The sequence below is a fragment of the Melozone crissalis genome, unplaced genomic scaffold (assembly GCF_028551555.1).
Source record: "Melozone crissalis strain CALT ecotype California unplaced genomic scaffold, PUWL_Pcris_2 ptg000038l_1, whole genome shotgun sequence".
In the NCBI taxonomy this organism is placed as follows: domain Eukaryota; kingdom Metazoa; phylum Chordata; class Aves; order Passeriformes; family Passerellidae; genus Melozone; species Melozone crissalis.
The window spans coordinates 6176832-6204629 of NW_026535816.1; the positions used below are offsets into that span (position 1 = coordinate 6176832).

Here is a 27798-nt window from a genome sequence, read left to right on the forward strand (position 1 = left end):
CAGGCCAAGGTGAAACGTCCCAGGTGGCCAATTCCTGCTACAGCAGCAGGAATACCAACTTCAAGTCATGGCAAAATAATCTAAACATCTCAGGTGGCCAATTCCTGCTACAGCAGCAGGAATACCAACTTCAAGTCATGGCAAAATAATCTCAACATCCCAGGTGCCAATTCCTTCTACAGCAGCAGGAATATCAACTTCATAGAGATCACACCACAGATGAAGCTGAACAAAGCTCTGTATGTTTTTAATTTTCTAAACAGTTTGAGTACAAAACCCGATCCACCAATCTTTAAGCACTTTTCAAATAACACACAAGCAAAACTAAAAGAAAATCCTCCTATTCTAATTAGAAACCCTGAATCTAGACAGATAGAAGGTCCGTTTTGATTAATAACGTAAAGCAAAAAGTATACTTCTGTATAAGTCTCCACAAGTGCTAGAATTGAGTAAGTCCCTGCCAAAAACGTCAAACCATAGGTCATGGCAAAATAATCTAAACATCCCAGGCGGCCAATTCCTTCGTCAGCAGCAGGAATACTAACTCCAGGTCATGGCAAAATAATCTCAACATCCCAGGTGCCAATTCCTTCTACAGCAGCAGGAATACCAACTTCAGGCCATGGCAAAATAATCCAATTCCATTCACTTCTCTCAGTACCCTCCTCCAAGGAAGGCCAAGCCACCCGTGTTGTCACTAATTTTTTAGTTCCTTTCAACAAAACACAGACTGAACTATTCCAACAAAAATATCAGTTTTCCCAGTGCAATTCCCAGCATGATTCCCAGGGATTTTTAGGTGTTTCCTGGTCTCTGAGGTGAAGGGTTCAGGGGGAATTTTCAGCTCTTCTGTCCAGCACAAATCATCTGAGTTGAACATCACAGGCTGGCAGGTTTTACCCTCCCTAAGCACACTAATTCAAAAAGCAAACTTTTGAGCTTGTTTCAGTAAACACAATAATTTCCCCAGTGCTATAATAAAAAAGTGATCAATATCCTGCAGGTTTCTCTTTGTAATTCAGGTGATTTACCAGCTTCAGGCAGGAAAATCTAATGACCCCATTCTTCTGTGGAAGAATACAGTGCTGCCTTACAAAACAGGTCATAAAATGATAACTATTCAGCTGAAATACTGAAATTACTTTTAAAAAAATCAATCAGTCAGGATGAATCCAATGACGAATTTACCTTAATTTTTACTCTTCTTTCTTTTTTTAATTAAAAAAATCCAAATCAGGACTATTTTATAAAGACACATGTATGGATTCATAGCAATTATATTTTTTTTTCTATACAAATTTTTTGCTGTTTCAGGTTTCACCTCCAATTCACACACACAATTTAAATTATCCTGTGTCTAAAAACTTTACAAGCATCTTCCTGGAAAACTGAATTTGCTGTTCTGAAAGGTCTGGAGGCACACTCAGCTTTCATCTGAGGATGCTGAAGACAATCTAAAAAGTCATCCCACTGACTGACATTTCAGAGGGCATTAAACCAAACCTGCAAGAATGTCACCTGTGGCTCCACAGGGAGCAGAGAGTGTGCACTGCATTTTCTGGAGAAAGATGTAAGCTGCAGAATATTACTTATCTTGGTTTATAAAAGAATTGGTGGCAAAATGATGCATATTTATTCTGAAGTAATTAGGCAAAACCAAATTATTTCTCTTAAGGTGAGATGTTTAAAACAATGATTCTTTTTTAGTCTTTTTTCATCAGCCTAGTACATGAGATTTAGAATTAGACTTTACTCCTTCTGATTCATGCTTTAACCATCTTATTTGTTTGTTCATGTGTTTAAATGGAGCAATCCCATTTTGAATGCAGAATTTCCCTTTCAAATTCTGCATCCATTTCCTATGAGCCAATTCATAGCAATTATAAATATGTAATTGCTATGAATTCATATAAACATTTATCTTCACAAAACAGTCCTGATTTGGAAATTTTTAATTAAAAAAAAGAAAGAAGAGTAAAAATGAAACTAAATTTGTCATTGGATTCATCTTGACTGATTGATTTTTTAAAAAGTAATTTCAGTATTTCAGCTGAATAGTTTTATAGTTATAGTTTTTAATAGTTTTACAAAACAGGTCATTTTATGGCCTGTTTTGTAAGGCAGTGCTGTATTCTTTCTCAGAAGAATGGGGTCATTAGATTTTCCTGTCTGAAGTTGGTAAATACAGAATGCAAAATGTTCATGCTTGAGGATTTTCCATTTATTGACACATCATTATTAAGACACTTCCTAACAAAGCTCCTTGAAAGAAAGACCTTTTTATTGTTTGTTTGTTTATACCTTGTAAATTTTTGGTAATACAACCCAAAAATAATTAGATTTTTTTCCTTTAATCAAACCTCGGGTAATGTCAGTGACAGATGCTGTTACATAAATATTATCATTGTTAGAAATGAAGGGATGGGATTATTTTTGGGTTAAGAATGATTTCTTGTTTAGATAACATTAGTTTTAGAAGTTGTGAGATTTTAAAGGTGTAAGCTATTGGTCATAGTTTAAGAGTGGTCACAAGTTTCTTTGTTACAAGACAATATCTAACTTTTTTAACTAATAGACAGTTGTCACAGGGTTTATTTTGCTTTTCTATTATTACCTTTACTTACTTCTGCTGTACTGTGGCTACTTTTATCTAGTGGGTTTCTGTCTCACGTCTTTTTAAAAGTTTTTATTATAATTTCTAAACTTTTAGCTTATTTTATACAACACACCCATTTATTCTTTATAAACTCTTTTACTATCTTACCTAAAACAGTTTCTTACTTACTTAAGGCATATTCTTACTTATAACTACAGAAACATTTATGATTTTTCTGCTTCATGTCTCTGTGTTGTGTTTTTACATCAATTTAAGCATCTTCTGAGGCTGCAGATCAAATCTTTTTGTGTTTGTGGAAGTTTCTGCTTTTCTGATTCCCACAAAATTTTGTTTCTATGTGCTCACCTAAGAAACTGCCTACAAAACTCAGCTGACACACAGCAAATTCCCAAATCCAAGTGTGGCCCTGGAAGAAGTGCACAACCTGCAGTGAGTGAGCTCTGAGTCCAGGCACCAGAATTAAACAAAAATTGCCTTTCCTGTGTTTTCAAGAACATCAAAGCTGCTTGGAGAGTGATTAATTTAATGAATTGCATCCTCCCATCAACACAAGGCTGGCAGGACAGCAGAGTGTGGAAAGAAAGGTAAAATAAGAAATGGAAAAGGAGCAAAGAGATCCTGAGATAGATTGGAACATGTGGGGAAGGAAACAACATTAACAAATTTCAAGGCAGGTGGGGATATTGCAAGGGACAAAAAGTGCAATTAAAAAGAGAAAAATACCAGCCTGACTTCAATGCCAGCAGATTAGCTCCTGGCATTGCTCTGCTGTTGTGGTTGCAGAATTTTACCTCAAAATCTGTCAAAAAATTTAGTGCAGCTTAAGCACATGTTAAAAAGGAAAAAAAAAATCTCAAATGAACTCAACAAAAATGTTATGGCACTTGATGACATGCTGCACTGCTCTAGGTAAGATCCAGCTGATTACTTGGATAAACTGACCCGGGAGAACCAGGGCTGGCCCAATCAGACACCCCAAAGTTGGAATCAACTGTGATGCTTACTAATTCCATGTTCAACCTCAGCAGCCCCTGAAGCTGTAGCCATTTCTCTATTTGATGCACTCTAAGAGTCACAATCTCCTCTCATTTAAATCCAGTGTACAAGCACATCCCCTCACTGCACATATGTGGCACACAATGACAAAGAAGCCACAAAGCAGAGGCACAATTTCCATTTTTTTTCCCCCATATTCCCTTCAAATTCTCTGCCATTCTCCCAATCCTCAGCCTGATCTCTGCTTGCTTCTCACCCTACACCCTCCTCTGGCTCTTGCTGCTCCAGGAAAAGCCCCAATCTTTGTACAGCCCCACATCAGATGTGCCAAACCCCTGTTTATAAAGTATTCACCAAGGCTGCAACAGAAATTATCTTCCTCCATACAAAATTGCTGATTTTCTTCATTCCACGTGGGCCTACTACAAGAAAGTATTGATTTCCCAAGTAAGCAGCAAAAATGATAAGTTCCATGTGGTATATATAACATTCTGCTACAATTTTAATCCCTCTGGGTTTATATTATATTGCTGGGATAAAATCCAGCCACTTTTCTGCATAGAAGCAAGGCCTATTTCTATTTCCAGGTATACCAAGGTTTATTATGCTTTAAAGAGGCAATGTATCCATGATCACATTTCATCCCACATTGAGATTGTTTTTTCCTTCTTATTCCTTTTCTATCCCTTTTATATATTAAGTTTTAAGCTGGTTTTATTTTATTTCTCTTGGCTTTGGGAGTTTCTTGTCAAATACACCAGATGTTCTTGTACCATGATTATATACACTTAAGAATCACAAGAAAGCAAATTAAATTTAGCACACAAAGCCTTTTGCTATACGAGTTTTTTCAAAATAGTCTTTGAGGTTGTTTTATGCTGTTTATATAAATATAATTGAATTTTTTTTTATATCTCTCAGTGTAACCCTGTATGCAACCTATCCTGGAGGTCTCAAAATACTGTGTTTTTAACCAAAAGGGAGAATGATTAATCCACAATATCATCCTGAACTCTGCTTTTACTTTTGCTGACTTCATCCTTAGAAGTGTCAAATATAGGAAAGATCCACACAAATGTAGAAAAAGTGAAGAAAGGTACAGAGGGTTTCATGCATGTTTTCAACATTAAGGAGAGATTATTTTCTTTGTAAAAGGGATTATTAGAGAAAGAATGCCTGTGCCACATGATGGGCAGGGAAACACAGCGCCTTACATATTTGTATAACACAAAATGAGGCCATCCATCAAGAAGCAAAATGCAACACTCTGCAAAGTGAATCTAAAGGATAAATAATCGTTCACTATTTTAAGGCAGGGGTATTGCTTGCTGTCTTCAAAGTTTTGTTTTAAAACAGTGCCTTCACAATCAAGCCTGAACAGGTGATTTTCACTTTGCCCCCTCTGATTTCTGCTCTACACAGCACACAGATTTTCTAAGTTTAGAATGCTCCAACTTACTTGTCCTTTCCTAGACAAAAACCCTTTCCAGGGTAAGAATGGATCAAGAGAGCCACACAGAACTCCTTCTCCACTGAAGTGAGAATTACTCAGCAAAATTACATTCCCAATGACAAACTGTTAACAGGCCAAGGGAGGATCCTTTTATCAAAATTAAGCACCAAAAATGCACCTACCTGCTGTCGAATTTCTTCTTCCATCTTCACTGGGGAGCCCAGCTCTGCCACTTGCTTGACCCCTTCGCTGGCGTATCCCCCGTACTCCCACAGGATGTAGTTCTTGGAGTGGGAGCTGCCAATGATGGCAGACCAGTGGTTGGTGCGTCCTTTTCGGGGGGAAAACCAAAACAAAATAAATCAAACCACCCTCGAGGCAGCCTCAAACAATAATTCCTGACTTGTAATAAAGTCTGGGAGCGCCCACTTTTGCATGCTGCCACTTCTCACTGCACTCACATCTGCAGAGCAGTGGGAACAAGGCAGTGACTGACAGAAATTGAGCTTGAAGCAGCCCCTCAAAACAAACAGGCTTAGAATAGTTTTTTCTCACCAAAGGTCTCACTTCAGAAAGTTTAAGCAACCTTTAATTTTAAGTTTCTCTGTCAAATATTTTCGAGAAGGAAACCTGCAAGGGAAGACTTCAGTGGTCACTCTCAGTTTTAAAAGCAAGTTTTCCTTACTGAAGGCAGTGAAGAAGTAAATTTTTCTGTATTCACTTCTATACTCACTGAGTTTTCTTGCTTAGATTTCTCATAATGTAAGAGCTGTAGAGCTAAGCAAAAGGATTCCCATTCTTGTTTCTTGTCTTGTTGAACAAAAAAATAATAATAATAAAAAAAAAGTACAAAGAAAAAGATGTTAGGGAAGTATGATGGAATTGAAATGAGCATTGAGCAGAAATAAGGAGTCACAGAAGTCCCACAGCCCTGGAAATGCAAAATGAATTCACTTAAGTGTCAATAACCTTCTGCAGATATATGGTCTTAAAGGAAAAGGGTGAGAAAATGAACTGCTAACATAAGCAGACAGGCTGTAACAAGGCAAGGACTGCAGGAGATGAGGGAGTCAGAATGATGGAGTGAGACAATATTTATAGTTTCTCTTCACAATGCAAAAGGTAGAGAGCAGCAGTAAAAACAGCTACAAACTGAATAAATGAATGAAAAATGAATAATGAAGTAAAGAAAAGGAATGCAAATTTAAGATGCGAGAGGTGGAACAATGAAATTGAAAAGGACAGTGCAGAGAATTGTATAAAGTCAGATGCAGGAACCTAATCATGGGAGAGTAGAAAATAGATTAGAAATAAAAAATGAACACCAACAGCAGGGGAAAGAAGAGAGAAAAACGTAGGAAGCAGAATAGATAGATGAGGGAGATGGCCTAGCAGAGCAGCAAACACAGCCTTCATAGCTTCCCTAGTCCTGAACTTGGACCAAAATACACTTACAGAGCTCTGAATGCAGCAGTCCTGATGTTTTCAGAATCAACTAAAATGAATCAGTAATATGTGCAGAAAAAACCAAAACTAAACCTTGCCTCCTCCACAGCTGAAGAGATGGCAATGTCAGGAGATGGTTTCTTGATCTAAGATGTATCAATTGTTCCTGAAATCTACAGTGGCACCTGCCAAAGCCCAGGGAGATGCTGTCCCTCAGCCCCAGTGATGGAACTCCATCCTCTCCTCCTGGGTCTGCCTGTCCCACCAGGCACCCTGAAACACAGCTGATGACTTAGGGTTTAGCTTTTTATATTTTTCCCATTCTGTACTGCTTTAGTGTGTAATTCTGAGCCTTCATATTCAGGGATGGTGAGCTCTGGGCACCAAGGACAAATGATCCCAATCTCAGCCCCAGAGCACAAACACTGTGGGCTGGAGAGAGAAAAACAAGCAGGGCGGGACTGCATGGGCTGGAGCTGTGGTTGGACAATTAGCTCCAATATGGAAATGGACTAAAACTTATAAAAATGTGAGATCTCGTGAGCAAGTCCTCTTTTGCTTCCATCTTGGAGCCATCTGGGCCCTGCCAGGGTGTGTCCTTTGAAGGCACGGCAATAAATATCCACTTTATTCCCCTTAACTCCATCTAGCTTCTGTTCCAGCTCCTTAAGGCATCACAGCCAGTGACACTGAGAGTAAAAGATTTTAAAATCACAGAAAATTCATGGAGTTAGAAAGAAATTTAGGCTTACTAGGCCCTGGGAAAATGTTAAAGGTAGGCCCTGGGAAATGTTAGGCCTCGTATTTGCTAGATCATGTGAAACTGTGTAGTCAGTATATGATAAATGATATAATTGTTAGATGGGATTAGATATAATTATTGTTTAAAGGTGTCTGGAAAACATAAAGGTGTCTGGCTCTATATATGTTAATTTTCCTCTCCTGGTGATAGTAAAAGATTTTAACATCATAGAAAATTCAGGGAGTTGGAAAGAAAGTTAGGCTTAGTAGGCCCTGGGAAATGTTAGGCCTTGTATTTGCTAGATCAAGTGAAACTGCACCTGTGTAGTCAATATATAATAAACGGTATAATTGTTAGATGTGATTAGATATAATTATTGTTTAAAGAATCATGAGAAACAATGTTAGGGGTTTGAGGGGGATCACAAGAAATCCCTGCTTGGATGAAATCAATGCACACAATAGAACAATGTAAGTTTAATAATGGATATGTAAGTTATATAAAGATAGAATATAAAACATGTTTGGCTCGAAACCATGGAGGGTCAGATTTGGGTTTGTGTACCCCTGACACCCAGAACTCTTCAATAAAAGATTTGAATGCTTTGCATAAAGTGCATGCTCTTTAGGGGTTTTTTAAGCAAATTGGGAGATAAAGAAAATATGTGAAATACAAAGTTTATTATCTGCTGTCTATTCCAACCTTACTGGTGGTAGAAGAATAGAGCAAAAATTTTTTATGTGGTGGCTTGCAAATAATTAGTGATTTACCACAGTCCACAATGAATACCATTTTATTTTCATGTAATTACTGCACAAACTCAACATTTTTAAGCATAGTGACAATGACTAGGTTTCCTTTTTGAACATCACTATATTTGGATGAGATCTTTCTCTCAACTTTCAGAAATTTTGATGCAAAACCTTATTAGCTGTTATTGCTGTGATTAATCATGCAAGTATCAAGTGGTTATTTTTTTACTTTCCCAGTTGAAGTAAAATATTGATTTAATTCACCATTTTGTAACTGGGGACAGATAGCAGAGAAACTATTGTGACTTGCTTATTTTCCATCATGCAGCCATACCTTTCATGATGGAAGAAAAAAAAAAGGGAAAGGGAAAGGGAAAGGGAAATGGAAATGGAAAGGAAAAGGGAAAAGGGAAAAGGAAAGGGAAAAGGGCCACAGTAACTTGCTAGCTTTCAGTCCTTTTCTCATGGCCTATTTCTAACCACCAGCTGAGTCCATGGAAATAGTGCACATAAAGTTCACACTCAGCAGATATTTAAATCCTCCAGCAGCCTGAAAGAGCATTCCTGCAATTATTGGCTTTGCTTGTTTTATCTCCCCCATATTATGCTGACCAATAGGATTTGAACAATGCTGTGTTTCAAACCCAACACAAGCAACATTGCTTAGGCTGTTAAAATTTGAGCTGATACAAACCATATTTGAGTTATATGAGGATATTCTGACACTGTGACAGTAATAATATTTTTTTCAATCAACATAAAAAAGCCTCTATAATAAAGATCAGCCACAGAAAACATAACAGAGTTTAAAGACCTGTAAATATGACTCATATTCTTAATTACTTTCCTGGCCTTTTTTCCCTCGGACTGTGGAGTCAGTAATGAAAGACCAAATGCATAATACACAATTTTGTAACTTCAGCTTTTTACAGATACTTGGGTAACTGCAGAAAGATAACCTGCAACAAAAATACTGATTCTGTAGCTCAGACACTTAAAAACCTAGAGAGGCAAATTTCAGAAGTGGGTGTTCAACCAACAAAGAAAAAGAAGACAGAGTATTCTTATATCTATATATACAATTAATATCCTTGGGCAGCAAGATTCAAAACTCGCCAAATTTAACTGAAATAATTAAATATACTTTGAAGCAAAACAAACTAGGTAGATTGTCATGGCTGAAAAATCAAAATGTTAGTTTGCTGCCTGTCCTTTGTGGACTTTTCTTAAAATCTCTACATTATAAGCCATTCTAAGCTTTCAATCAGAGAAAAAAAAAAAAAAAAAAAAAGAAAAGAAAAGAAGCTTTCTCCCCACATCCCCACAAAGACATCTTGCAAACACAACCTCACACACATCTTAGCTCAAAATGTCAGGCAAATCAATAGAATGTGCAGGTAATGTGGAGTGCAGAGAGACCCATTGATTTTCAATGCTGAGTGCCAGCAGGATGCCATGCATGTCATCATTTACTCTGCTGAGCTGTAAATAAGTGATGCTGTGTCACACAACCTGCTCCAAGCCTCCCCAAGGCCCCTGTGAGGTGCAAGCAAGAGAGGAATACTCACGTGGGAAATCTTTGGGATGTGTTTTTTCCGACCAGTTTCCATAAAATGTCAGCCTGTACTTGGCAGTACCGCAGGCACAGCAGTCTAAAATGGGTTTGTCAGTCACACCTTCCGAGGCTGAGTCTGAAAAAGCATCAAAGCACCCATTGAAAGTGGCTACAACTCCAAACCAGTGGGGACAGTGAAGCTGCTGTGGTAAATACTCCAGGGAATAAATATGAGTTAAACATGGGTTTGTTTTTTTTAAATTTTTAGTTTGCTGTTAGACTAAAGGACAAGCTGTATCATATTTATAAGTGGATGGAATGGCTTAAATCCACAATTTTCAATTAGAATGCAATAATATTTCAGTTATCTTCAGATTCGAAAGGGGTTTCTTTCTGGTTTCTATCTGATAAAGAAAAACCTCAGCTGATCTCAAAACACAATGGGCTTGAAATTTCTGAACAGACAAAGTAAATGAATTCTCCAGCAGGATGCCATAACCAGGTGCAATGTTTAGGTTTAGGAAAGGATGAAATATCCCAGGATTCAATAACAGAGTGCTCTGGAAACCAATGGGTATCACACAAAGAGCAGGTAAAGAATTGCAAGTAGCACTTTAGGGGGAGGCAAAGATTTTATGAGTTGGAGTATATGTGATAAGGAAGAACATAACTGAATGGAAGAGGCCAAATCTCAACCTGTCCAAGAACTCAAAACTTTAGTTTGAGACAAAATGTTAGGAGAAAAATGAAAAACAAAACGAGGACGTCAAAGAGATATTTTACTTTACCTTACCTTGTTCACAGATTTTTTTGGTGAGAGAGCCCTCATCTTGAAAATAAATTATGCGCTTCTGCACAATACTGGCTCTACAAAGGGGAGGGAAAAAAAAGTTTGAAACATGTTTATTTCTCAAAGAAAAAAGAAAATGAGTCATAAATGACTGCTAAGACATGATTATACTTCCCTGTACTGACAATACAACATGGGATTACAGGTAAGATATTTTTATTTCAACTTGCATTTTAATTTCATCACATTTTACACAAGCCTGAAATTTATTTACCTCCAAAGAAGTGGTCATAGGCATGCAGTGAGGACCTGTGCTTTTGAAATGCATGACAGACAACTGAGCATTCAATGCTTCAATCAAATCTCATATTAAAATACTGAAGTTGTATTCAATTTCAGTCAAAAAAACAGCACAGCTATAGTGAGCAGCTGTTCATAGGAAATTACATGGCATTCTAAAAAGATAAGTACTTCTGATATATGACAGCAACTCAGTGCAAATATCACATAAAACAGAAGTTAGGAAAAAAGCTGGCATAAGGTAAAGTCTTTGGAAGAAATTCACAGGTTCCAAAAGACAAGCTGCTTTAAAATTAATTAAATCTGGAGTATTTTATTGAGGCTTATAGTTCAAACCAAATGTAAATTACTAAGCCTCGGTGCCTCAGTTTCTCATTTGAGGGGGCTGGATATATTTAATGCCAAATAAACTTTAACAACCTTCTTGGACCATCTTTAACTACACCAATTATATTCACATGAAAGCTTTATATTCTTTCCATAAGAAAACCAGATTTTGTTAAATTCAAAGGCAATCTATGGACAGAGAGCCCCCTGAGGACAGCATGCTTTGGGAGCTGGCACTCTTCCTTGTTTACCAGCACAAGTACACATTCTTCCAGCAACATTTTGTACCATCACTTGTACAAAACACTAAACAGCAAGGGCCAATTTCTTGTCTTCCTTCAGTATTAGTCAAATAATTATCTTAATCTTTCTAGAACTACTCCTCATTCATGACAGGAGGAAAACTGGGAAGGAAAGTGAGGCTGTATGTGCTCAGATGTGTTGCTGCAGTCATGTAACCCTCCTTTGACAACATCCCACCCATAAAATTATCAAAAATAAGAGGCAGGTTTTTTTGGTGCTTTCTTTGCCAAGATGCAAGGCCAGTCTAGGAGAGGAAGGAATGTTTATTTTCACCTTACAAAGCACCCGGGAGAAAAACTGGGTTTTGCAAACCTCTTAAAGCTGCATCAACCTGGAAAGGGTGCAAAAAAACGCTCAATCCTTTCTGAAAGAACCTTTTTCAGGGTTTCTAAGAAGAAATAAATGGGGGAAAAAATTGAAACACCACTACCAGAGTTACTACTAGGAAGAATAAGAGCCCAATGGGCATCCTGTGACAGTGGCATGCTCCTTAACGTTCCCAGCCTTCAAACTGAAAGCCAAAGCCAAATTTAAAGAGTTTTTGGATGTTACATTGCAAGGAGACAGAAAGTGGGGGCACAAGAAATGCTGTGCAGATACAAGGAAAACCTCTCACACCATCAGGCTAATCACAGAGATTTAACCATGGAATGGGCTACACAGAGTTTGTGCAACATTCATCTCTGGAAATATTCAAAACTTGATGAGATCCATGCCTTGGCAACCTGCTGATGGAACAAGCAAACTGATGTTCAGCACCTACTTCAAGCAGGAGAATGGACTACATGACTTCCAGAAGTCCCTTCCAATCTAAATCATTCCATTATCTTAATCCACACAAATACAAATTCAGCTGTTTGATAAAGATCTCAATTCTGCAGGTAAAAAAGGTATTGTGGGTATTTGAGAAGCAGTCATTTTAGAAAAAATAAAGAAAAGAAAATAGCGAAAGATTGTTTGAAGCCTGAAGTGTACTTTTATTATTTTTTTTGTTGCAGTTAGCTTGTCACTGTAAAATGTCAAGGGAACAGTTCCTTTACTAATAACAAAAGCTTCACAGCTTTTTAAACCATTGTCTCTTCAGCTGTATTTGAAACTGTATGGTGAGCCAATAATTTAAATGGGAGGTTTTGGACTGATTCCAAATGCACCAGGATGGGCACATTATATGGCTACATAACTATCAAAAGCAGGCACAGAACTCTACAAATAATCATAAATAATTTTAAAATATTAACTGTTTTAATAATCAGCTTCTAGACTGAACATAGACCAAAACATCTGTTCAATGTATTTGCTAGCTTTTATAGCTACTTTTTTCCCCCTTTTTTTAACATAATTTTTATGTTAAATTTTATTTTTATTCCATAAAAGTTCTGATCTTTGGACTAAGGATTCTTACCTTTGGCTTCAAGGCTTGCAAAAAACGGCTAAAAATGGAATGGTGAACTTCTAGAGAGAGGCAAAGTAGCTTTTAAGAATTTACACAAGGTATTAATCTGTTTAATTTACATAAATCCTTCCCATCACTTCAAATGTCCAGTGCTGTCTGAACTTCATGGGAAAGGAGCAATTCAATTGCTTTCCCTCTCATATTAATATATATAGGTGGATCTTCAATTTCTTGTTGGCTTTTTTCTCTCTGACTATCAGAAAATGATGGATAAAGGCAAAAGGAAATAAATTTGTCTCAAAAAACCTTGTTTATTTCCCATTTTCTTCAAGGCAAAGCTTTTGGATTTGTACTTTTCCATCTCTAAACTAAGGAGCAAAACTGTCAGGTACAGGCACTTCTACACCTGGCAACACCTGCTTTACTGAAGAAAGCCAACCAAATCAACTGTCCAAAAAGTGTCATTATTTCTGTGTTTCAGTCCTCACATGAAAAGGAAAGGATATCTGGTTGCTTCTGCAATGTTTGCTTTGGCAATGCCACTTTGGGATGTCCCTGTCCTGGCTCGGTTTGGTCAGACAACATGAGAGGGCAGTGGGAGAAATCTGCCTCAAAAGATTTCCATGGGATAAGAAATTCCCTCTGCAGCCCAGCTCCACAACAATTGCGCCATCCTGCTGGGAAAAGCTCTGCCAAAGGCACAGAAATTGCATTTGGGATATTAAGAAACAGGAAATGTCCTAAACCATAAAACTTCACGCCAGCCTTGGGAATGCCCCAGTTCATACCACAAACAGAGTCAGACCCCAGAACAGAGTTTGGGGTCTTTCTTTTCTCTTTCTTTCTCTCTCTTTCTTTTTCTTTCTCTCTTTCTCTTTCTCTCTTTCTTTTCCTCTTTCTCTTTCTCTCTTTCTCTCTTTCATTCTCTTTCTTTCTCCTTCTCTCTTTCTTTCTCCTTCTCTCTTTCTCTCTTTCTTTCTCCTTCTCTCTTTCTCTCTTTCTTTCTCCTTCTCTCTCTCTCTTTCTTTCTCTTTCTCTTCCCCTTTCTTACTCTCTTCCTTTCCTCCATAGAAACAGCTTTGGATTGTTTTCCTCACTCCCTTTTTCAAACCCTAGCATGAAAAGAAATACTCTTATTTTAAATTACCTCTGTGGGTGTAGTGATGTGACAAAAGAAGTAAGGAAGAGGATTTGTAAGAATTGTTCCTATGACATTTTCTAAGCTTACATCAAAACCATTAAGTACAATATTAGAGTTACATTTGAATAAAAAGGTTTTGTCAGAGCTGGTGAGGAAACTCCAAGTTTTACTTGGATGTTGAGAAATAATAATAATTTACTGAGCTGTAGATAAGGCATTTTTCCTGCTCTATATTGCCTATGAGTTAACCTTGTCCTACTCTTCTAGCTATCAAAATTATTTTCATTAATTATTCCATGCCTCACTGATTTAATTACAGTATGATAAGTTGTTTTCCACCCAGAACAATTAACAGGATGTTAAGTTTGTTTTCCTTTTTGGGTTTGTTGGTTATTTTTGGAGACAAAGAATTTCTAAATATACCATTTACTTGAACACTATAAAGTGGTGTGAAAACCATGAATTTACATCTGCTTTAATTTTGTTGATGCTATTGGGTTGTGTCATTCTAATGCATTATTTAGGATGTTCTGATTTTATTTCCTTCTATGTCTTAAAAATAAAGCCAGCCCTGTGTTTCTGACAAGCACTTGCAAGGTCAGGGAAAGCACAGACTCCCAGTTTGCCAACAATATTTACTTCTTTTTCTAATATTTAGGAGATTTTTATTAAAAAGGAATTCAAATTCCTCGGAAAGCCTGTACAACCCTTTAGCCAACAGACGTACAGCAACTCTTACACTGACAGTATATTTGACAACCACATTCTTCAAAACAATTTTCACTTAGGAAAGTGTGCCGGCTTAGCCAAGACAGGCTCCATCTACACCAGAATCTGCCAGCTGCCATCACTTACAAGGGTCAACATTCTAAAAATTTGCAGCAAAATGTTTCTTATTTAATGCATAACTTAGAAGTTAAACGAAAGATGCAATTTCTGTTGTCATTTTGTGGGGTTTGCTCATTAATTTGTTTTTAAGTGTGTTGTTAACACAGGTTATTTAAACAACCCAGACTTGATGTTTGATGTTGGATAAAACACAGTAAAATTAACATGAAGTTCACCAGTGGTGCCATAATTCCACATTTACATCCCTGCTTTTCTCCACTAGATTAGCCCCATGCAAAACAATCAAACATGACCACTTCTGAAAACTCCAGCACATAAATACACACCAGAGTATCCTTCTCCAGCTTTACTTTCTCAACATTTCACATGTACTGTCAGAAAATACAACTCAGAGAAGCATCACAGCAAAAGCAAAGGTCTCTAAAGCTTTTCTTGCACATTTCCTCTTGCTCCCAAATCCTTTTGGTGCCTTCATGTCCCACTCAGAGCTGCCACCACACACCCACACAGGAGTAATTTGGCCATCATATTCAATATGTGAATATAACACAGCAAAAAGCTCTAGGCGAAACCACAGCTGTACAAGCTGCTGTCTTATATTTTCCCTCAGAAAATTCTCTCTGTTCTTTGCTTGAATGGCCACAGGACATAAATATTAAATGGAAATCTTTGGGATAAGAAGTTGTACTGACATGGTAATTTCTGACAGGAATGCTACACCTGTAACTTGCAAAAAAAAAAAAAAAAAAAAAAAAGAAAAAAGAAACTAAACCAAAAAAGCAACATCACTTAAAGCCCATTGCTGTTCATGGGCTGTATCTTCACCAGGGATTTTGACAGTCCCCACTTTCTGCAGCAATCTCTATGAATTTCAGAGCTAAGCATTATAGGATGTAATTAGAGCAGATTGGATAGGACTGAGTGTTTGGAGAAAGGATTTATCTCGTTATTCTAAGTAGTGCTTTTGTAGAGTAGATGGAAACAATCTACCAAAGGTGGGACTATAGGGTTTTTTCCAAGCTAGTAAGCCCAAAGTCCTATTATCTGAAAACTCAGCTAACCAATGCAAAGCACCTGTGTGCTAACTAAGAAATCCTAAAAACAAAATGAAAAATAAAGCAAAATAAAAAACACTTCTTGAGCTGCAATTTATTTCTGCCTAAGGTCTCTGCAACCTTTATAACACTCACCCACTGGCACAGGGAACTTAAAAACTTCATTTCTTTGGGTGTTCAGACCATGCCCCCTTTTGCCAGCCTGTTTTACCTGATATAGCAGGGTGGGGAAGAAATCCAACTAATAATAACAATAACAATAATAACAACAATAACAACAACAACAACAATAATAATACTTTTATTTTATATTATATATTATATAAATTATATAATATATATTATATTTTATATAACATATTGTATATAAATATATAATATAATAATATATATAATGATATATAGATTATTATTATTATTATTATTATTATTGTTTTGCCATGATTGCACAGGCCACAAGGCCAGCTGAGACCAAACAAAAGCATCTTTTCCCTTTCACAGCATTGCTTTTAATCTTTATAATCCACTCACACTCTCCTCCCCACTTGAATCACTTTCTCCTGCTCCAGGTTGGGGCAGTAAAAAAAGAAACACCACTTTTTTATATATGTTTTAAAAAACCCCAAAAGCAAAATTTAAGCATGACCATGAGTTAATGAAGCCAGAAAAAAAGTTCCAAAACTTTAGGAAAAATTATGCTAATTTTTTAATATTTATAAAGCATGAAGTAAAAGAATTTGAAGATAAAACAAAAAATAAGAGCTGTAATTCTCCTGCTATTTTTTTAAAAGCTGCCAGCTAGCCATATATTGAAATTATGTTTAAATGAGTAAATTATTTGCTTGCACAGAAAAAAATTTATTTGTCAAAAGCAATATCCTAACAAAGCCCGCCCATTCATCAAATACTGATTAGTGGATAGTCAGTAGCAGGAATCTAGATTGGAATAAAGTATTTGATGTTTTCAAATCTGAAAAAAAGACTTCACTTCATTTGAATTGACAGGAGCCTGAAGGTGAGCTCCACAATTAATGGAACAAATTAACACCCACTGAAACAAAGATAACTTCATTTAATATCAAAATGCTTATTATTCCTCCTTAAAAGAGACCTTCCTGTTATGAATGTATTTCCCTGAGGAAGTTTTTGATGCAGTGTCCTTAGCACTGGAGGCTGAGTGGAGCTGGAGCCGTCAGAAGAGACTTGTCAGCTCTTTAGTGCAGCCCAGCCACAGATCTCACCTGTCAAGAATTAATACCTGAAACAGCTGAGTCTCCTCTACCTGGGCTGTTCTGAGAGCTCTCCCTGACAGCTGGGGCTGCTCAGCCCACTGAGCATTCAGCCACATAATGCCAGCAGGTGCTGGGTGTTCATGCTGAAAGGCAGGGGTGCAGGGAAATGCAAGAAAATAAAGGACCAATGACAGAGTTGTTACTGGTAACTCCTCCATTTCCCTCTTTCTGAAGGGGCGCTACGTTGGGAAGAAGGCAAATTCAAATATATATCATATATTGGGAAGCAGGCCAATTCAAATATATATCATATATTGGGAAGAAGGCAAATTCAAATTGTGTTCAAGAAACAGCTGAAAGACCACCCTGCTTATGAAATGCATAATTATGAAAGACTGACCAAATGAATCCATTAAAGTCTTCCATACTATGAGGGTTGTTTTCAGCAAGCTTCTCCATTGTTTAACACCTGCCCCTGGCCAAGAGCAGTGTGGGAGCACTGCCTCCAGCTCACACAAATGTTCTCCTTGCCAAAATTCCCTGCAGCAGGCGTTTGCAGCAAACACTGCTGCCAAACTTTGACACCCAGGTTTTTGGAGAATGCAATGGCAGGGAACTTGCACGTCAGGGTTTTTGCTGTTCCTACTTCAGCCCTAAAAATGCCAAAATCATACAACCTTCTCATGTCTCATCAGCTGCCAACACCAGTGGCACTGGCTGCACTTTGGCTACAGCAGAGCAAAGAAATGATGGAGAAAGAGGAATTGCTAAACACATGAAAATCAGAAGAATACTCTCAGGAAACAGCAGTGTTGAAGGGTACAGAAACAGATTAGGAAATGGATCAAAAATTGTCCAAGACATGCAAAGGGAAGGTGAGAACCAAGCCCAGGCATATCTCCTTTCTGCAGCAGCGCATTGCCAGACTGAGGGTGTGACTATAATGAAATTATAAACATCCACCCCCCAAATCACTCTGGGGTAATGAAACTCCTTGGAAGATTGTGGTTCCTTTTCACGGTGATTTTATGCATTTTCTGCACAACAACATGCAGCAGCAGGGGGAGGAAATAAACCCTACAGGCTCAAGAAGCTTTTTGCCTCAGTGGGGTTCCTGAAGCTGATCCGGATAAAAGGTCAGCATTTCACAGAGGAAGTGATTACAACTGTGCTTAGAGGAGCAGGGATTAAGCAAAAGATCCAGGCTCTGTATCTCCCTCAATCACAGGGACAGGGAGAGCACATGAATAAGACTATTAAAGGAGCATTGTGAACAGTAGCAAGCAGTAATGACGGGGATTAGGATGATAAATCACCCTTTATATTGAGAAGCAGGCATAGACAAGGTACTGGAATTCATCCCTACCACATTTCATGGAACAAAAGTGCAGTTAATGAGATTCTTAACTTCATTAGAAAGTCCAAGAGGGAGATGTTTTAATGTGGATAATTGAGATACACCAAGTGTGATTAGAGATAGAGGAGGAAATAGAGACTTCATTGTTCAGAATTTGTGGAGAAAAGCCAGGATGCTCCTTCAGGCACCTGTATGGGAAACAGGTGAACCCATCATGGGTTTGAGACTGACAACCAAGCAGTGCCATCAAAACATTTCCAAATGTTGGTCTAGGCTTTGAAACTGAAGCAATGAGGAAAACAAATTCCCTGATCTTCTAGACAAAAATATAAGGTGGTTTTGTTTATTATAGTGGGGAGTTATTTGTTGCCACCAAACATTCAAACTGAAAATGAGACAGAAAAAAACCTGCATGCTTTGAAAACTAGAACTAGAAAATTTACAGATATACTGATGTGGAGGATGTTTAGAAAACCCAGATGTGTCCCACTATGTTTGTGCTTCTGTTAGGGGACACTCTGGTGACACCTGAGTGACCTTCTCCTGAAATCAATTACCAACCTCACTTTCACTTAATCAGAAGGGAATTGCAGCCTGAATTTCTTATGAGGCGTGACTGGCCACTGAAAAACCAGAAAACTTTATTCTCACTGAGCCAAGGCACTTGCTGAAAAAGACAATGCAGACAACACATATCCAAGTACCCGTCAAATTTGCCTCCTCTTCAGTTTAGCTTCATTTTACTTACTTGCCTGGACATATTTAGCATTTTGTGAGTAAAATTGTGTGGCAGAAATACAGATTACTATTATAAAAGTGGGAAGAATGGTAACTATTTGTGTTTCTTTGCCATATTGAAGACAACTTTTTGGCCACAATTAATTCAGAGAAATTAGACAAATGCCTTTCGTTAATATTTTGCTGTCTAAATTAAACCTGATGAGCAAGACAACATCTTTATGAGCAGTCATGGTGGTGCCTCAACACCTCTGCATGTGGAACATATTTTTTATATGAGCTTCTTGTATCATCAGGCATCTACTTCAGCCACCATTGCCAGGCAGTTGCATCGTAAGAGAGCACAGATTTATTTCTCTGTATATAAAACTGGTATATATTCCATTTTCAGAGAAATCTATGGCAAGCAAGAGTCTGACAAGTAATCTGTAAAACTGAAATGAGCTGGTTCATATTAGGGTTATCCTGGGGCTCCACACACAGCAGTGAGGGAGCATCAAGCTCATTATTCCTCTAACGAGCAGAGCTCAGTCCCTCCCTAGGCACAGGCCTGTAACCCAGACCTTTCTGCAGCAAATGAAACCCAGAAACCATTAAAAAAAAAAAAAATCAAATGTGCTTTCTGGTGCATTGCAAGGCTTCAAACTAGATTCTGCTGGAGCAGTGAACTGATGGAGCAACAAATCCATTTCTTGGGGAAAGCAAGGAAAAAGCGTCCAGGCTGCTGCTGTTCAGAGAGCAAAAATACTTAATGCATGTCTAATGATGTAGAAAAGATGGAAAAAGTGGGCACCTAATTACTGAAAGGAAAAGAAAGGAATGGCCCACCCAATTATTGGTTGAATTTAGTGTTTCAATCCTTTCGCAACAGCCCTGAAATTGTCAACGCAGGTAACGAGAAAGACAAAAACAATCAATTCCACAGCGGGTTCATGCAAAGAAAAATTCCATTTCTGGGTGGTTTTTCTGCCTTTCAGAATTTCTAAAGAGCTGCAACAATACAAATAGCTGCTCCTTTAAGGGAACAAATCAGAATTGATTTTGTGGTGCTTTACGTGAAGCAAAGAATCAAGATAAATAGAGTGTTCAGGTTCTGAGACCCTTACTGAGCTCTAAGGGATTCTCCAGCTGACAAATGTAAACCCACATGAGACCTGAAAGACTGTTCACCCCAAGGAAGGATGGCCAGAATCCAGCACAAATTCATGCATTTGCCTTTCACAGTGTAATAGAGCTGTGCTAGAAGTTGTAAATGTGCAAAATGTGTTCTGGATTCCTGCAGGCACTCAGACACCTCACCAAATCCTTACATCAGCCTGCTAGAAAAGTTTTTCCCTGATGGAAATTTCATCCCATACCTGCAGTGCAGCTTACATTTAGCTGCAGGATTGCCCACACACCCTCACAAAACACAATCTTGAAATACTGGTTGTGTTGTGAGGAAGCAAGTGACCATTTCTGCCACATGTGTGACTAACTTAGACTTTGTAATGTCTAGAAACCACCAGTGTGCTGTAGGATTGAGAACCTTCACTGCTCATCTGCGTCCCTCTATCTGGGTCAATAGACATTTTGAATAAGGGAAGATCCTGCCAAAATGTTATAACAGCAGGTTTAGTTAAAGCCTCAATCACTAGGCACAGACTGGATAAAATCGTTTGTCACCAAAACTTAAAATTACACTACTTATCTTTTTAATTACCTCCTTTCATCATTGCTGTACTCAATTTGCCCTTCACATTCACTGATGTGGAATGAGAACACCACCATACTACAGTAAGCAAAACATATATGAGGCCACTGGAGTGCTGGTTTCACTAAAGAGACCAAAATCTCTTTATCTTTGACCTGCAGAAACAGCATGACATTTTGATTCATGAATAAAATGCATATTTTAAAATGTATCACATAACATTAAAATAAAGCCTTCAGTTCCTGACACAAGACAAATCAATTCCTTAACACGAATTATCATGCATAACTTCAGGCAGTTATAAAGAAGCTGATTTCGAGCATTCAGTAATAAAAAATGACAATGCTTCTGATGCCATCAATAGTGACAGTCTGTATGTTTTGAAAGGAAATCAAATTATGACTATCACTATTATTTCTATTCCTTTTCTCTCTTTGTTTCCCCTCAGAAAATGACAATGGCCTTGAAGTCAAATTAAACATCTGTTTGCAAAATAAACCAGAGTGCTACTGACAGCTGCTGCCGAATGGCAAATGTCCTACAGCTGTCGGGCTCCTAAATTAACAATGATTTTCATTACAAACAGCAAGCAACAAGCAAATTACAGAGCTGATTTTTTTTTCTTCCATCCCACTATTTCAAATTTATGAAAATGCAGAATCTCCTAGAGACTCAGCCAGAAAGAAATTAGAGCTTACTGTTTTATTTCCCCACGTTAGCAGGTAGCAAAAAGTCAGAGAAAATCAGATTTCAGAACATCCCTCCTGACATGTCTTAAATACTTTTTTGCACTTCCCTCTAGGATATTTAAATAGAATTAATAATTACTTGAGGATTTACCTTGCTCTGAGGCAAATTCTGTCAATAAGGAAAAGTATTGAAGAAACATTTTCTTTGATTTTCCTACATCTATTTGGATTTGTAAATACACAGGTGCAGGGGAAGCCTGATCATAGTACACGCTACAATCACCCAGGAAAGTCAGACAGAAAAGGCTTGGGCAGTTCATTAAAGTCCATTCTGTCATCACTTTTTATAGGTTCCTCTTTTATCTTTAGGTTAGGGGTCAGAAGTTAGGAACATTAGAAAGCACTGCACCTCATTTTCCTCTTCACATGAGTTTTTGAAATGCACAATTTGAACACACCAGTGCCCTTAGAACAGTGTTGAGAACCTGGAAGGAGCAAAGAACTCTGAGTAGATAGTGGTTAAAAAAATAAAAATGGGAATTTTAAATGTCCTGTGTGGTTCTGTAAAATGCCAAATTAGGGTACAGGTGAATTCTGACTGGTTCTGTGTTTGTGTCCACTGTTAACCTTATTAATTCTTTTTTTTCTTGAAGTATTTCCCCACAAAGTCTGGAGAAAACTCAATGATGATCAAAGATGTAAGTGATATCACTGTCTTGTGATAAGGCATGTTGAACTTTTCCAATGCCTGAATCCACTGCACACCCATGCACAACCTTTTTCTTTCCTACAAAACAGCTTGTTTTACATTTGTGAAAAAAACCAAAAATTATACAGAACATTGAAAGTAACTGCACATGCCTTCAGTTTACCACAAAAATCCATAACACGGATTTTTTTTTTAAATATTAAATTATTGTAGACATTTTCAAGGTAGAGTTTTAAAATATTATCTTCCATAATAAAGCCATAACTACATTCCCTCTGCTGCTAGAGAAAGACCACCACCCTTTCCTTACCCTGTTTTTCTCACTCTTTTTCTGGTTTTGCTCTCCTCAAGGAACAAACCCATCCTTGAATAACAAAACCATTAAGCTGTTTTGCAACACTACATCTTTACAAACAAAACACCATATGAATGAACCTAACTAGATTTTATAGGATTGCTTTAATTATTGCACCATAAAATAGGTTATCTAAAAGACCACAAAACTGTAAGAAAATCCATTTTTAATGCTTTCCAAATTCACATGTGATGTAAAAGGAACAATATTAAACCTGCAGGAAAATGAAAGTGAAATGGCTTTTGGTTTTAAATGGAGATCCAGGGGGCTGCTACCATATATATTGAGATAAAATATGCTTTTTTTACACCTAATAGTAGAGGTGGTATGAATTAGAATCCATCTAAAAATGCAGTTTTCTTCTCTTTCTTCCTAACACAAACTCTCTGTACATGTTTCATCTATGAAATAAAATATAGGTTTCTAAGTCAGTTTCATTTAAAAGTTTAAACTTTTGTCCTATTTGTTTAAAAAAAAAATAAAATTGCTGGATGTAGACAATATTTAATTCATTTTTAAGGAACCAGGATAGCAATACAAGCTTTTCTATCCTGCAGGAGTTTGTAAAGAGTCACTGGCCACTAGCTGCTCTTGAAAAAACAGAAAAAAGTTGAAAAATTTGTTGAGTAATGCATAATAACCCAGTGTTGAAGTGGTGGACCCAAATCTGTTCGTTCCCATGGCCATTTAAAGTTGGGCACATTTCTGTTACATCTCCTAAAAGCCAACAATGGGGAAAAATGAAGGCACACCCAAAGGATCTCACAATTGAAAATGGCATATTTTCTATCTGTCAAAGGTTTGTTCTCTGGGCTGTTAGGATGCACAGAGATATCTTAGTTTGCTATCTTAATTGTGTAAAAAATACCTAAAATGTCTACATAAAACACTCTATTTAAGCTATGAAATAGGAGGATATACTGCTGCTATCTCCATCAAAAATGAAGTTCAGAAGATGCTGCCGTGTGGTAGTTAACTGGAAAATTAAGATTTTGATTTTTTTAAAAATAGTAGTACAGAAATTATAAAAATTTCTCTGCACGCAGAAGACTCACTGATTCCACTAGGAAAAAGGATAAAGTTATTTATAACATGAAAACTTTTATCTTCTGTTGTTCCATAAACAGAGCCCCTTTCTAGGCAAGGAGGGCAGGCTGGTCTCTCTTTTTCCTTGGCTGTTGTTATTTATTCAAAATGGCAAGCTGTCAGTAAATGCTTTACAGCTGTGCTCACTGTTAGCACACTAATAAACAGGTAAAACTGTTGACATGAAGTGTCTGCACAATCTGAGAGCCTGAATGGAAAAGACAGAATAACAAATTTAATACCTGATTCAAGCAAGCAGGGTTTCTAGTTTTGGTTTCTAGGTTTCAGTGTTGCTAGTTTTTATGTTTGGAAAATTTAGAGGCACAATTTTAAAGTGAATTTCTCATGGTTTGTCAGCTGCATGCCACTTGTGCTCATCTGCTTCAAAAAAGTAATCAAGGAAAATCCTGTGTGTTGGGGTAAGTAGGCCCTACCAAAAAAAAAAAAAAAAAAAAAAAAAAAAAAAAAAAAAAAAAAAAAAGGAAATGTTTAAATGTTTTAGTAATTAAAACATCAGAAACATCAGAAAGGAGCAAAGAATCTACGTAGAGAACTATGGGGATTTTTGAAGGAATTTTGAATGAGTTAAGAGATGGGACCTCTGAGTTGTTTTTGATGATGAAGTTTATTTTCTTTTCTTCTGCATAGGCAGGAAGGGTGAGTTCAGCTCACACCTTCACTGCATGGCTCAGAAGGCTGCAAGACCCTCAGTTACAAGACCTTTTAAGGAGTTATTGACCAATAAAACACTGCCAACAAGGGTATTTATGGTTTTGACCCAATCCTTCAATATTTCATCTTATGGACCCATACTACAGTGTGAGCTTTCTTAGCAATCATTTTATGACACACAAACCTACAGTGCTGCATTCTAAACTCCTTGTTTACCTTTGCAGCTACTTTAATTTCTATATCTTAAACTCTGAAACTCTAAATTTTCATTTACTTAGCTGAAGTAAAGGAAAAGTAAAGCTTATCTCTGCTTTAAGCTATAAATTCACATTCTTGCCTCTAGCACCTAAGTGTGGAAGCCTTTTTCAAGGTTTCAGATCAAATCCTGTGTTTAATTCTAAGCTTTGGCTTACAAGCCCAAAGCTCTGAGGGTTCCTTGCATTTTGGATTCCAAGAGAATTTCATCACCTTAGTCAAGTAAAGTGAATAAATTCAAACCATGGCCAACTTCTCTTCTCTGTGCCAGCTCATTGATACTGATGAGAGATTTAGGACAAGCATGAAAAGTTGCAAACAAATTTTTCAGCTGTAACTGCACATAATTCTTTGTTCTGTATTGTTTTTAAAATTCAGCTCTGTGATCATCTATCAGATGTTTTTACATGACTGGCAGCAGTTTCAGAAGCACTGCAGCTTCCACCCATGTAAAGCAGTCTGGCAACTCGAACTTCTTTCTGTTGGAGGCAAATTTATGCAATATTGGTTTTGTGGGAATCATAGTAACAACACTTTTAGTCAGAAGGATTAAAATTCTATTTCAGAATTATTCTGAGAACCTCAGTTTGGCCTTCCTCATAAGCACTCCTCTTAACACAGGGTTGAGGGTTTGATCACATATTAATTTACACACCACAAAGCTGTTCTTGTGAATTTTGGGCCTTGTTATCCTGGTGCCTCATGCTCTGTTTCTGGCCCAGGGATCTCACCCTGAGTTTTGAGTGCAGAGAAGAGATTTGGCTGCCCACCAAGACAGTTTCAGGATGTAGGTGCAGTTATGATCTCCTGAGGTTTTTATGACACTTCGTTCTTTTTTTAGTCTCTCCTACAGCACATTTCAGCACAGTGTTTACTCAGAGTGACAGGCCAAGTGACCTGAATGAACAGAATGCTTGAAGCTACAAGAAATCAAAAGGTCAATGTTCAAAAACTGGAGTTCCTTCACCCTCAGAGCTTTGAAGCTTGAGAGGAAGAGGATGGTCAGAACCCACAAGGAGGCTGGAAACTGAGTGTTGTATCCAAGGCCCAGACCCAGGGACTGGAATTGAATTTGTCCTTGTGGATTTGACAGCTTTGCTCCAGCAACACAACTATCTAAAAGATTTTGCTTGATATACACTGAATATGCTATACTTTTTATTTAGAAGCCTGCAATTCTTTAAAATTCCTCTGCTCTCTCATTACATGCAAACAAGAGGCAGTGTAATTAAAATCATGATGATAATTACATATTCAGGAAAACAAGAAGCGCCACACTTTTCCTCAAGAACTATAAAACATTCCCCTCAAGATGGCTCAGAACACGTTGCCAGAAACAAACAGCAGAGACACCACCACGAACCCAGTGCATTTCTGCAAGTGCTGATGGTAATAAACAGCATTTACAGATAGCAGATTTTAATTTGTTGGTTGTTTAGGCACAATATGCATGGCAGAAATAAATACCTTGTCTGCAGGAATTTTGCTGTATTTGCCATACAAGTCACATGAGTTGTCTGAGAACCGAATTAGTTCAAGAGCCAGTTGCAAACTGTGGTTTCTTCTCTGAATGGTAAATTGAATATAACTTATCTGAATGTGGCCATCATTTACTGCATTTAACTATTAATCTCAGCCTCAGCAGCAAATGCTAAAGGAGGAGAAGATAATTACCATCTCACAGGACTTGACTCTCCCTGAGATCTACACCAGCTGACAGATTTACTCAGTTTGGCTATTAACAAGATCCTCCCTACCGTGAAATTTTAATATGTGACAAGCTAAGAAAACTTGACCAAATTTTCCTCACTCCTAGCACAGAATTCTAAAGGACTTGCAGGAAACGCCCTATTCTGTATTTCCCACCAAAGGGTCAGACCTTTACCCACACTCAGCTGAGACACTGTCTTGAGGAATCCAACAAACCAGATGAATCTAGGGCTCAAAGTAACCTAAAAGACATGATTTTTCCATCACTGCTAAGAAGCTTTCAATAAACTTTTATTATCCTTTTATTGGTCAATGGGACGAATCACTATTTGAAATCCATACTTTAGACTTTCCTTGTTTAACAAGATAAATTTCTATTGCTTGGAGTTGTTTTGGTTTTTTTTACAGAATTAAGCACAGCCTCTGAATATCAGCTGTCAGATTAAAAAAAAATGCATGTGTACTGTTCTACTTTTTCTGAAAAGTAGAATATGCTGAACCGAGCATGAAAGTTTATATGAAGGTAAAAAAAGGTGTTTCTTAAAACAGTTTTCATTCACTTCAACAATATATTTAAACAGATTGACCAAGACAGGGTTCAAAACCCCAAAAATTTCTCTACTTCCCTGTGATGATACAAACACAACCAGGCTCTGCCACTGCTCTATTGTTTGTGTAATTTTTATCTGTATAATTGCACGTTGCAAAAAAACCCATACATTTTTCTCAAGAAAGTTGTAACAGTGGGTTTTCAAGAGATCCTAAAAAGATCCTAAAAACCAAATGCATTTTGAAGAGCTCAGAAACCTAGTTAAGTGAATTTTCAACCAGAAACTTTTATCAGAAGAAGAAGGAACAACCTGGCCCTCCCATCTTGACGTGTTGGTGTGCAATAAATCACAAGAAACAAGGGAAAGAAAACAGGGAGAGAAAGAGGTTTGCACTGTGAACATGGCAGCACGTGCACACCATGACAGCTTGGAAGGTGCAAATGGAAAAAGAGGAAAGAGGGCTTAAAACTTGAGGGTCTCCCAGTAAGACTCAAGCACAGGCCTAAATGTGTGGATAAATGGAGCCTCAGCTATCTATGCATCCAAAAAGCACATTTAGTGCTGGCAGTTTCAGTAGAGTCCAGAAGGATTCAAACCTTTAGGGTATTTCACTGTCATCTCTTGTTGGGAATGAAGAAAATGCATGAATTATTCTCAAGTAAACAATTACTGCACAACGTCATATGTTAATGCATTTTCTTCTTTTTTCTCCTCACAATTCTACGTCTTCACAGATAGAAAGATGTTTAGAAAGCAAAGTAGTGACAATAAGTCAAATTTAAATATATTTTTTACCCCTAAGCTTTGAATTTTGCAGTAATTTAGCATTACACACAGTCGTGGACACGTCAAATGATTTAGGATCCCTTACTGAACCCTACAGGCACAGGTTCCCATTTTTCTGTGTCATTTTGTGCTGGGAAGGTACCACACCAATCTGATCAAGTCTTTCTACCAAAGCTACCAGACTCCACAAACTGCAGAAAAAAATCAGCTGTTCCCAAACCTCATTACTAGTTCAGAAAATTCTTT

General features: G+C 37.5%; 1 protein-coding gene across 1 annotated transcript in view; it reads right to left on the reverse strand.

Annotated features, from left to right (window-relative positions):
* The window catches only part of SPON1 (spondin 1), a 181503-nt gene that overhangs the window by 116245 nt on the left and 37460 nt on the right, over nt 1–27798 (reverse strand). The window contains exons 4-6 of the mRNA XM_054283667.1: nt 10355–10428; nt 9575–9697; nt 5249–5397 (exon numbers count right to left, since the gene is read on the reverse strand). Of these exons, the coding sequence (XP_054139642.1) occupies nt 5249–5397; nt 9575–9697; nt 10355–10428 (346 nt within the window). The remainder of the gene's footprint in view (nt 1–5248; nt 5398–9574; nt 9698–10354; nt 10429–27798) is intronic.